Source organism: Lathyrus oleraceus, chromosome 5 (genome assembly GCF_024323335.1).
Source record: "Lathyrus oleraceus cultivar Zhongwan6 chromosome 5, CAAS_Psat_ZW6_1.0, whole genome shotgun sequence".
Classification (NCBI taxonomy): Eukaryota; Viridiplantae; Streptophyta; class Magnoliopsida; order Fabales; family Fabaceae; genus Lathyrus; species Lathyrus oleraceus.
Window position 1 is genome coordinate 280,681,490 of NC_066583.1, and position 13,182 is coordinate 280,694,671.

At 29.3% G+C, this 13,182-nt stretch overlaps 1 protein-coding gene and 1 pseudogene across 1 annotated transcript; one reads left to right on the top strand and one right to left on the bottom strand.

The window, feature by feature from the left end:
- Positions 1–1,909: 1,909 nt before the first annotated feature.
- Positions 1,910–7,314, bottom strand: LOC127080203 (uncharacterized; annotated as a pseudogene).
- Positions 7,315–10,249: 2,935 nt separating this feature from the next.
- Positions 10,250–10,775, top strand: LOC127083877 (14 kDa proline-rich protein DC2.15). Its single transcript, XM_051024237.1, has one exon. The coding sequence runs from the start codon at positions 10,325–10,327 to the stop codon at positions 10,673–10,675; it is 351 nt and encodes a 116-aa protein (XP_050880194.1). The 5' UTR covers positions 10,250–10,324; the 3' UTR covers positions 10,676–10,775.
- Positions 10,776–13,182: the final 2,407 nt, after the last annotated feature.

Consider the following 13,182-nt stretch of genomic DNA (forward strand, 5'->3'; position numbering starts at 1 on the left):
AAAACTCTCTTTTAATGTATTTTGATATAGATTTTCCATTACCAATCAAAAGACAATTCACTGTATATGATAATTATACCTTGTTTTTTTTATAAATTCTTAATTCAGTTGAATGCAAGATTCAAACATTGCTCCAACATTTCTGAACTACCTGCAATTTTAACATATGTATTAGACTTTGAAAAAAAATTGTAAAAAAATGTGTTTCTATGTGTTTCCTATAATTAGTTTTGAAGGATTTCATAATAAATTTTTATGTAATTGTTTTTTTAATTTCTAACACCATTAGGCAAGCTGAAACCAAACATGACATGCAATAATCTATTTATAATTTAGTCGTATACACATATTTCATAAGATGACAACGTATTTTGTTATCAATCTAAAATACCTATTAACATTTGAAGATATGATACTCATATAAATTTTGTAGTTGAAAGAACACACAAAACACAATGTTCAACATAACAACATAGGATTTTGAATAATTTCACACACATGAATTAAATACTCATTATCATCCTTTTAACCATACATGAAATATAAATGTCAATTGTAATCCCACAAAATAAACACTTCAAAAAAGTAAGAACACATCCTACAACCAAAACATATCATGTTCTTAACAACTTCATACTTAAACTCATTCTGGTGCTAAAAAGTTCATAAAATATATTTCAATATCAAATTTCCGAAAATTCTAATTAAGAAGATGGTTCTATCTTTACTTTCTTGGATGGTTTGGTGCCTGATAATTGCGTAGCGCCAGACGCTTCAAAATCAACTTCTTCACCCTTGTCAGCAATTACAACATCCTTAGCCGGAGTCATTAGAATGATTGATTCTGGATCATTTTCACCAGATGCAGATAATGTTTGCTTGCAATATAAAAAATTAATTGTCAGATATAAAATGAATTATAATAATACAATATTTATCATAGAAAATTATTATGTTAACAAATGAAGATACTTACTGCGGAAGTTTCCAAATTTTCTTTGTTAGGGACCAACTTTGCATATTCAGTTTTAGATTGATTCTGCACATTGAAACATCGAATATTTATTATACTTGTTAAATGTTTAAATAATACATGAATTAAGTGAATATTATACGTCTTCTACTATGTAGTCATTTTCAATCTCTTTAACAAAGGCTTCATCATCACAAAGCTTCCAAACAGACGCTTGGGAAAACGTTGGCTGCACCTTAACTCTAAAAGCCATTTTCTTATTCAACAGCATTTCAAGCTCATCAGGATAAACCATTGGATCATCTTTTCCATTCTAATGGAAAAATAAAATATCAACCATGAGTGATAATCTGAACTTTACAACTCGATAAACTATTAACATTTTAACTTATGTATAACAATGTACCTCCACCATAGAGTTATGCATAAATTCAGCAGTCATTCCAAGTATAGCAGCACATTCGGAATCCCAGAATACAAATCGATATTTTGATTCACCATTGCTAACATATATCTCAATCTTGTACCTATAGTATTTTAAACGAAGAAAATAATATGATTAATAACAAATCCATTACCAAATTTATTTGCAATTCATCTAGATTATATGTACCTTGGTATAGGTTGTTCGACTTTTTGTCCACATGAACATTCATAAGCTTTTTCAGGATTAGGTGCCTTCGAAGAACACCTTGTGCAGCCATAATAAAACCATCCATACTTTGAGACAACAAATTTCAATGTGGTTGCTACAGTAACACATAAAGTTTCCTAAAAGCAAATCAAAAATGATATTAATTTCAAAAAGCAAACAATATAATTGTAATAGTAAAGATAAATTCGGCTCTATAGTATTCAACTTACATGTTTGATTTTGCAGAACTGACTTAAGGACATACATTTCGCATTATGAACAAACCTTTCGACTGGCGAATACTAAGAACCACCAGACCAATTAGGAAGAGATTTTGCAGATTGAGTAGGCTTCTCCTTCTGTTCATTAGTAGGCAACCTATAGAAATAAGATTGTTTTTGAAATTAAAAATTATGTATAATAATCTGAATATAAATAAATAAATAAAATCCATACTTAGACATAAAATCTTGAATTTCAGGGATGTCTTCATTTATCAACAATTTGGAACCACTCCATGCATTTGACATTGTAAATTGTATAATTAATATAAAAATTATTGAACGTATAATGAAAAATACAAATCTGCTATGTATTTATAAAGTCTGATAGTGTAATACCTTGGCCATCTTTTACCATTGCATGAGTGAGCAGAATTACAATAGCTCCATTGTTTTTAGGATCATTGTAGTAAGCCAAAAATTTTGATCCATAGATTTCCCATAAATTGCAATTTATGCAATTACCCCTATTTTGCAATATAAATAAACAATATTATATGATGGGATTCAGTGATGCAAAATATATAAATTTATCAAACACATAAGTTATGAAAACAATGCGCATTACTTCAAATCTTTCAGCACAACAGAAACAACAACTTTCTTCCCGGAGTGTTGGATTGGATATGGTTTATCTCACTAACAGCACCAATAATATCTACATTAAAGTAAGGTTCATTATTGAATGTGTTTGCAAATATATAAGTTATATAAGTTATAATAGAATTTAAATTACCTTCCAGTCTATCGGTTTTGCATTTGCCTTGAAGTATCTCACCAAAATCTTTAAAGAAATATCCTTTAGGTGGAATATTTTGATGTTCGATTGCCTTCATTGTGGTACCACCAAGAAACACAATTTTTTTTGAATGATCACATACCTTCCACTGAAAATCATTGTTATAGACACTGCCATTGTTTATAATGCAAGTCATATTCTCCTTAATGACCTCTTTCCATTTCAGTAAATGGTCATGACGAATAAGGACCTGAATCCGATCACCCTAACAAAATAAAAATAATCTTCTTTTTATATGTTATACAAAAAAACATTTTGTTGTAATTACTAACTATCATACAAAAATCTATACTTAAAAAAAGAAAAGCAATTTACCAAGGAATCCATAACAATCATCTCCAAATGTTCAATACCCTTATTATTCACAACACTCCAAACATCCATTATTCGAACAGCAAGACGCCAAGTTTCTTTTGAGTCATTGATGTCTTTCACAGAATCAACATTTCTACTCATTTTCACTGAAAAAAAATTCAAAAATTAATGTAACTGCAAATTTAGATGACTATAAAATTACAAACCTAATAACCTGGAAAAAAAAGAGTATATAAATTTGATAGAGGTGTGTGGCAAAATGCTGAAAAGGATCCAACCTTTGATGTTACACATATATAACATCGAATTGATTAGCAGCATTCTTGAAGAAGAAGGCGTGAAGACTGTTGTGTTCCCAAGGAAATTTTCGGCGTGCAAGTAATAGGAAAAGGCGTTTTTTTATGTTGTCGAGGTAAATTTATTAAATTGTAAAATGGTAGAGTTAGTTAAAATGGTATAATATTGTCAGTGCTTTTGGAATAGTGGTTTTGGAATATTATGATTTATTAAGTGGGTAAATGGGATTAATAATGATGATAATAAATATTAATAAATAACAATATTAATAATAATAATAATATCAATTTATTCAATTAAATAAAACCCTAATTTTCATCAAACCGTTTCATATTACTTCTCTCTCTTTTCATATTCTCGGTTTGACATCTCAGAAAGACCACTTAAAAAATCAGTATATTTATTATTAAAAAAATTCATTTTGTCATTTAAAGAAAATCAAGTAACGGTAATATTTGGCAAAAAAACTACAATAATAATTAATTTGATTTCAGAATATTGATTTCATTTTGGAATGATAAGATTGCAACAACAATAAAATAACGGTAATATTTATTATTAAAAGAAATTCATTTTGTCATTTAAAGAAAATCAAGCAACGATAATATTTGGCAAACAAATTACAATAATAACTAATTTGATTTCAGGATATTGATTTCATTTTGGAATGATAAGATTGCAACAACAATAAAATAACGGTAGTATTTTTTAGTAGTATAAATAGATAATTTATTTTATCACATTTTTCACTCACATCTAGTCTAAATTTGACCAATTTATTTTATTTAATTTTAATTTTTTTGTGTACACATTTCATTTGAAAATGAACCTCAATCAACATAACACATGCTCCAATTTTATGCAAAATGATGGAAGTCCTCTTCGTATCCCAAATCAATAGCCGTAATATAATGAAAGGCAATGGATTTAAAATTAATAGAATGATTATTGTAGACAGAATATATAAATTTTATTATAACACATATAGTCAAAACAGTGTACATATAAAATTTTCTACACCATGCATGTAAAGAAAATTTGCACACTTTTAGTTGAAATAGATAAATTGCATGACATCATATTTCAAGTGATATATTAGAAACGTACCTACAATCAATATACTGTTTGATCTCATCAATATTCTGCGGCTGGTTGGAAGTTCCATCATCATTCAGTACAATGGCAGCGGTGATTCTGTCGTAACCTTTGTTGATGTACTTGAATAAGTACTTAATCGATGTACTTTGATTGCACCATTCCATGTTTATGTGAGCTTGGTACTTTGTCAACAACTTTGCATTGTATGGAACAACATTCCGGTTATCGACTTGAATTCCATTCTTAAGAACTGTATGTCCATTGTCCCTTCTTCTATATACCGGAAACCCATCTTGATCAACAATTGTTTCGGGCTGAAACTGTTTTGGAAAATATTTAGAACATTTTCCATCTTTCATGCACGGTGAAGATCGATTTGCAAATCCACACGGGCCATGAATCATGTGAGTTTTAACCAAATTATACAACTCTTCATTGGTATCTAGGTCAGGTATTTCAGCTAAAATAATGCGATCAATATCACTTGGAGTTGGATATTTGTTAGATGGATGGAGGAATAATTAAGATGTGAGCATGTGGTAATCCTCTCTTTTGAAACTCAATTGTATACATATCTATAAAAATAAATATATAAAATATATACAATAGTCAGCACACGAATGATAAATTTGAAAATAACAATACAATTAATTGAATATGGAATAAGTTACTCACATGCAAGAACTTTCCCCAATAGACTTTTCTTTGTGAGATCAGACAAAAGCTCATCAAATTTCATTTTAAAGACTCTTGAAATGATGTCAGGACGATCTGATGCTTTTAGATGAACAGAACCAAGCAAACGCTGAATTTCAGGCCAGTTGGAGTTACATGTGAATGTAATGAAAAGATCTGGAAATCCGACATAGCTGCACATTGCCATTCCGTCAAAGTATAGTTGATTCATATATCTACGACTACCAACGTATGAAGAAGGTAGCACAACCCTCTTACCTGTTTTTGACCCGTGCGTTTCTCCATTTGAATTATATTCATTCAAATTGTGATACTTGCCAACCCTCAGTTTTGACTGATTCTTTCGAAGCCACCTAAGTCTTTCTGATTCCATCATTGTAAAACCATATACCAAAAATTGTTGATAAAGTCTCCTTGATCGCAACAATGTTTGTGCTTCATTAGATCTTGATTGAATTCTAAAGGCCAACCACTCTCTTATTGTAAGTCGATTTCGCTTTGTTGCTTCTTCCCAAGGAATATCTTTATTGTTCTGTTCTGACTGTGTTTTGTCTGTGAAGTGGCGAATATTTGTCCCTTTATCACGGTGCCTCACATTAGGTCTATATCCATCCTCACCATATGGAAATAATAATGGGTACTGATATCCTAAATAACCGGTATGATACTCATCTATCCTTTGAAGTTCGCCACATTGTTTTTGCACTATAATGTCTCTTTTTTCTGCAGTGTCGACATCTCCAACAATTAAAGCAGCTACTTCGGATACAGTTGGTTGATTATATATCCTTCCATCATTTCTTCATTCAGATATTAAACGTAGTTTTAAATCAGAAACACCTTCTTCACAAAGTCTGTCCCTTGCCATGCGAAATGATTGTGCATGAACATTATATTCATATAACATTTCAGATAGTTTTCTCACAATATTAACATCAACTCCACTTTTTGACCTATAATGAAAAGAGTTGAAACAGTTTATTGCAAGTTTCTTAAATAAATAAATTTAAAGTTTGGAAAATAATAAATATCTAACCTGAATCCATGCATTCTGTTTTCAATTTCATTCTCAGTGTCATAAACATATAGTTGTGCAAATCGTGGATTTTGACCTGGCATCGGTAACATGCTTCCTATTCGGTGACATGATTGACCTTGGATACGAAAATTGGGAGGGCATCTACCGTTGTTAAATCGATTGTCCACTTTCGCACCGGGAGATGTAAATGCAAACATAACGTTGTACATTCGAATTTGTTGTTGGAAATTTTTTGATTCACATGATTCGTTGTCAAACAACAGATGTTGTAGAACTTTAGGAGCGGGTTTTAACAAAGGTAACTGAACTTTTCCTGATCCACAACACATGGAAAATTTAGGATTGGACGCATGACGACATTTGTTTTTCCTTTCCGAATACCACATATTTGCACCACAATATTGACATTCAATGACAGGATCCCCTATATCATAATACCCTCCTGATCATCAATAGTATTTAATTCATATGTTAAATGAGTTGTATTTCATAATAATAAAATATTATTTATAGTAAATCATTTTCAAATACCTGATGTAATTTCAAAAGATTCCATAGCATCTGTTCCATTAGACATTTCATCTTCATCAAAACTTGAATTTGTTGCTGAACTGTAACCTTTTGACATAACATTTATTATGTTAAGAATATTGTAATATTCTATGACATATCATAAACAAATTAACTCAAATTAAAAATAATTAAGAATATACCGTTAGATTCATCATTCATATTATCGTCTCCACTATCAGATGCAAAAAACTCATTGAGTTGCAATTCTGGTATTGGATCTTGGTTTGATGTTGTTGCAGCAAATGTATTGTCAAACCTCTTAGATAAGTTAACTCCTAATTTGGTAATGTTTCTGCTTGATATCCTTTTTGATCTGATATTATTATTGGTACTTGGCTTAGTCTTTAAGGACGAATGAAGTTGACGACTTACTTCAACGTTGGCTATACCACGACCGTCATTTAGTATGTTTGGCGAAAGTTCTGATAGTGGTATCCTCAAAGTTGTTGAGTCATTGCCGCGTCTTTTATCAAATGTACCGTTTTCTTTTAGAGCAGTTTTCAACCTCTTAGATTTCTTGTCATCAATAACACTCTTTCTATAAATTCTGGCTTTTGCAGCATTCTTCCTCCTCAAAATAGTTTTAAAATGTAATTCTTCATCTACCATTTTGAATATTTTCTATTATAGTACTCACTCAGGCTCTATAATTCAAAATGATCATACTTGATCATACATCTGAAAAAATTACACATATATAACAGATATTATATATCTTCATCATTATAAATAAAACAAAAGATATATAATTTTATAGTGAATAAAAATATCAAATGTTCACCTGATAAAAAACATAACTTACATTGCCATGGCTTTATTTGAATAAAGTTTTCTTACAGTTTTTGCTCATTCAACATGATAAGTTCATTTCTTGAATTTGGAACAATACTTGAAATGCTAATATATAATATATAAGGTACATGTTAAGAATGGATCATTTCCATTATATATATATATATATATATATATATATATATATATATATATATATATATATATATATATATATATATATATATATATATATATATATATATATATATATATATATATATTTGGTACGAAAATTCGTCTGTTCCCTCCAAAATAATTGGCAATTACGTAACATTTGGATATGTGTAATATAGGGAAATGAAAAGTTTTTCATCAGCCTATGTATTAATATAGCCGTAAAACCTAAAGGGATTTCATTAGAGCATGTTTATCTATAGTTTTCCCAAGTTCCTACACATTTACCGATGTTGCTGTGTCATAAGCATTTGGATATTTGAGATTTTCCAACGTTCTCTCATTTGCAATGTCCATAAAGAAACACACGCTCCTACAATTTAAGTGGTTCATACTTATTATTAAAAAAATTCAATTTGTCATTTAAAGAAAATCAAACAACGATAATATTTGGCAAAAAAAATACAATAATAATTAATTTGATTTCAGGATATTGATTTCATTTTGAAATGATAAGATTGCAACAACAATAAAATAACGGTAATATTTATTATTAAAAAAATTCATTTTGTCATTTAAAGAAAATCAAGCAACGATAATATTTGGCAAAAAAACTACAATAATAATTAATTTGATTTCAGGATATTGATTTCGTTTTGGAATGATAAGATTGCAACAACAATAAAATAACGGTAATATTTTTTAGTAGTATAAATAGGTAAGAAAAAATATTGTCAATGTAAGAAAAAAACAGTATTAAGAAAAAATATTGTCAATGTACAGAATGAATTTATAAAAACTGCAATTACATAATGATTTTTAAAAAAAATATATATATGAATCCAAACAGAATATTGTACCTGGAATTAATTTAAAATTGTATTTTAGTAATCTTATAGGGGAATGAAATAAATTTGTTAGATTTTAAAAAAATTAATATTATATTATTCAAATTTGGTTTCTATTTTTATTGAAAAGTATGATAGATATAGGTTTGATGTGATGTTAAAGTAGAGCATTAATGATGGTTACTTTTGGGAAAGTTTGCTTCAAATATAAGCAAAAAATATTGAAGTGAAAGGTGTGGATATACTGATTTTTTAGGGTTGAAACACGTGTATTGGAAGTTGCATATCTGTATCCATTACATTTAAAATGGTATAATATTGTCAGTGGTTTTGGAATAGTGGTTTTGGAATATTTTGAGTTATTAAGTGGGTAAATGGGATTAATAATGATGATAATAAATATTAATAAATAAAAATATTAATAATAATAATAATAATAATATCAATTTATTCAATTAAATAAAACCCTAATTTTCATCAAACCGTTTCATATTACTTCTCCCTCTTTTCATATTCTCGGTTTGACATCTCAGAAAGACCACTTAAAAAATCAGTAAATTTATTATTAAAAAAATTCATTTTGTCATTTAAAGAAAATCAAGTAACGATAATATTTGGGAAAAAAACTACAATACTAATTAATTTGATTTCAGAATATTGATTTCATTTTGGAATGATAAGATTGCAACAACAATAAAATAACGGTAATATTTATTATTAAAAAAAATTCATTTTGTCATTTAAAGAAAATCAAACAACGATAATATTTGGCAAAAAAACTACAATAATAACTAATTTGATTTCAGGATATTGATTTCATTTTGGAATGATAAGATTGCAACAACAATAAAATAACGGTAATATTTTTTAGTAGTATAAATAGGTAATTTATTTTATCACATTTTTCACTCACATCTAGTCTAAATTTGACCAATTTATTTTATTTATTTTTAATTTTTTTGTGTACACATCTACTTTTATGTTGTCGAGGCAAATTTATTAAATTGTAAATTGGTAGAGTTAGTTAGAGTATTAAATAGAGTTTAGTACGAAATTACTTATAGGAACATGAAATTAGTTCTATTATTGATTGTAATTAGGGTAATTAAATAATTATGGTGATAATTAACTTTTATATATTAAAAGTAGATATATAGAAAGTATTAGTAGTCATTTTTTTTCTTTCAAAATATAGTTTAATAAAAGGATCAATATGGTTTTAAAATTTTTGTAAAATCTATATAAAATTTAAGAAATTTTAATAAAATAATACAATTTAAAATATTATTTATGAAAGTCATTTTTATTTTTATATATAATGTGGAGAGAAAGTAGTGGTTTTTTTGGACAAACTTGTTTTTGTTCTTCATAACTACAATTTTTTTGGAAGTTTATCATTATTAGATATTAAATTTATTGATATATAACCTAAATTCAAATTATTTAAAAAAACTCATAAAATTAAATTAAAAGAGATAGAATAAGAGTAGCTGACAAGTTTCTAGACATGCCAAATCATCACATATACTCTTCTAATATTAAATCAAGTATAAATTTTAATATTTCTTTGTTGACTTATTATATTACTAAAAAATTGTATACAATAAATAACAATATATATATATATATACAATGTATAATAAACTTACAAGCTAAGGAAAAAGTAATAAAATCACTACTAAAAAAATATAATTTAAAAATAATTCTAAAAATTCTTATAATTTGTCTATAAATAACATCCTTGAATCTTCATTGAAATCACACAAATAAAATTCAACACTTCCAAAGAACTCATAAAACATATAAAATCCTTAGATTTTATAATGGGTTCAAAGGGTGTTGCATCCATTATCATCGTCACGTTTTTCTTTAACATCCTCTTTTTTGTCAGTCTTACCACAGCCCAAATGTCGGTGGCGGTTACTTCAAAATCAAAGCAATGTCCTGATTTGCGTGTTTGTGTCAATGTGTTGAATGATTTGATTTCCATTATAATTGGCGCCCCACAATCCAAGCCATGTTGCTCCCTTATTGCTGGTCTTGTTGACCTCGAAGCGCATGCGTGTCTTTGCACAGCAATCAAAGGAAATATTTTGGGAATAAACCTTAATATTCTTGTAAAAATTTTACTCAATGTATGTGGAGGTAAGGTCCCTGAGGGCCCTGTATGTTAAGGTAATATACCATTGTCAAATAATATGGACAATTCATATTGTATTAGTTACCAATAATGTATTTCTACATATATCAATGTGTCTTTGCATCGATGGTTAATTTTGATTTGATATAGATGGTTTTCTTAGTTCAATGAATTATATATTATCTGACTATAAAATTTAATAGTTTTTCTTTTCAAATAAAATTTAACAATGTTAAAAGCTATATACATTTAGTAATACTTTATCCTTTAAGGAAAAGTTTATGAAATATTAAACTCAAGACAAAAAGTAATTCATTTTAAATATATCTGGAATCATGCTCAAAATCTTTAATCGAGAGTTTTTTTAAAAATAATTTAAATAAGATTTTGGTAGAGAATCAGATGTAAGGGGTCTTAAATCTCTACAAAATGACACATCCAACCATTTAAGGACAAATATAATATATTAATTAGGAAGAAAAACTCCCAAGTATATTAGAAATGTCTAGAAAGTACAAATGTCTACATATAACCAAAGATAAATAAGATATAATAAAGAATAAACAAATAACACAAATAACAAATTAGCTCTACAATGGAGAGGATCATCCAAAATTGACAGCGACTACTAAAAAATCCATCTTACTACTCCCATGTTAAATCTCGAACCAACAAAGTTCCCCAACAACACATCAGATCCCATCAAAAGAGAACCATAAAATTTATCACCAATTTCTGAATGAAGATAAATACTCGATCCTCTACAGGTGTAAATAAAGGATAGAGTTCTGAAGTCTATCCATGAAGGTGCAAAAGTTCACCCCAGATCTACACAAAAACCAATTTCTGACAACAAAAAAAATCTTCTCCTCCACCTCTTTCGTTGAAATTGTGACCCCTTTCAAGGTGACGTCATTTCTAAATTTTAAAATAGACCAGACTACAACATATCAAACGATACGATAACAGACCATATACCAGAAGATAACAAACCCTATACTTGGACCAACCCCCTAGAGAAAGAAAAAAAAACTCAAAAAGGACTATAGGGTTATGAGGGATAACTACTTGCCATCCAAGCCACTTAAAACTATATACCGCACTGATAGAACTATCTCAGAAATAAGAAAAAAATGAAAGACCGTCTCAACCAAAGACTCACGCAAGGGATATGAAATCTAGATGGGAGTCGGTCTTGCAACGTTGTCAAGAGAAGATCAAGATCTTAGACAAAGTTCAATCACTCTAGATGAGAGGAAGGGTTCAACTCTCTTCCAGAGGAGAAGCCGTATAAATTGTTGAGCTAACCCCTCTGGACGAGATAAAGTTGAGGCCACTAAAAATGTACCATTTATAGAGTACTTCCAAATCCACTTCTCTCTCTATCTCTCACTCTCTGTCTTTCTCTTTCCCTCTCTAGTAAGAATGACATTTTAAACTAGAGGTAGAAAGTCATCGAAACATGTATCTCGATAAGGAAGAAATATCTCCGTCATCTAAGATCCTAAGTAAAGACCCCACTAACAACCACTCCTGTCTCTCCCACCAATCCATTAGACCAGAGAGAGATGGAGAAAAAACAAGAATACTTATACTTTAAGGGGATGCTCCCTAAGAAAGGGTCCTTTAAAAAGGAAGTTTAAGAACCTGACCCAATATTCATAACCACACTGTTGGCAAACCAATATGTGTTACCTTCCTCTTTTCCCCAAGAAGAGGCACTTCTTTTCACCAGGAAGAAGAAGAGTGGAAACTATGTACCCTACCCCCACTAAGAGAGGAAATAAATGTATCACCATGCCTAACTATAAGAATATCCCTCCAAATCCTTGAGTCCCCTATAAGACACCTCATTATCCACTTTTCCAAAAGAGAAAGACTAACCATCCAGAGAACCTTCACTCCTAACCACCAGGAGAGTATCACTAACATGATAAAGATGCAACACCGCCTACCCAAAAATACAAACATTGAACCCAAAGTATAGACCAATCTCATATACCTGTAACACCCCACATAATATTATCAAGAATCGTATTATGTAAAGTGTAAGAAATTTGGTATTGAAACAACATCGTCTAAATGACATCAAACATCACATTACATAAAGGTACATATTACATAAGATTTAATACATTAAATGTTCTAAATGAAATAAATACAAATACACATCAGAACATATCCATCAATCATAAAAGACTTCTATCTTCAACATTTTAGGCAATCATCTAGCTCCTACAGCCTATCTAAAAACAACAACATGATTAGGTTGAATTTACTAAATCTTAGTGTAGTTCCTTATCTTATGGTTACACTCGGCTCTACAAGGTTTTTGTATGACATAATGATTTGAGATCATTCACTTCATCTTTACGTCTATACACTCACACGATGGATCGGGAAATCTAAAATCCACAAGATCTCACAGCGTATAGGAACATAACGATACTGGGTTCAAATAACCTCAATAGTCTACATAACTCGGGAATTGATTGCATAACTAGTATGTCTATAGGATTCGTGACTGCAAGTGCACAATCT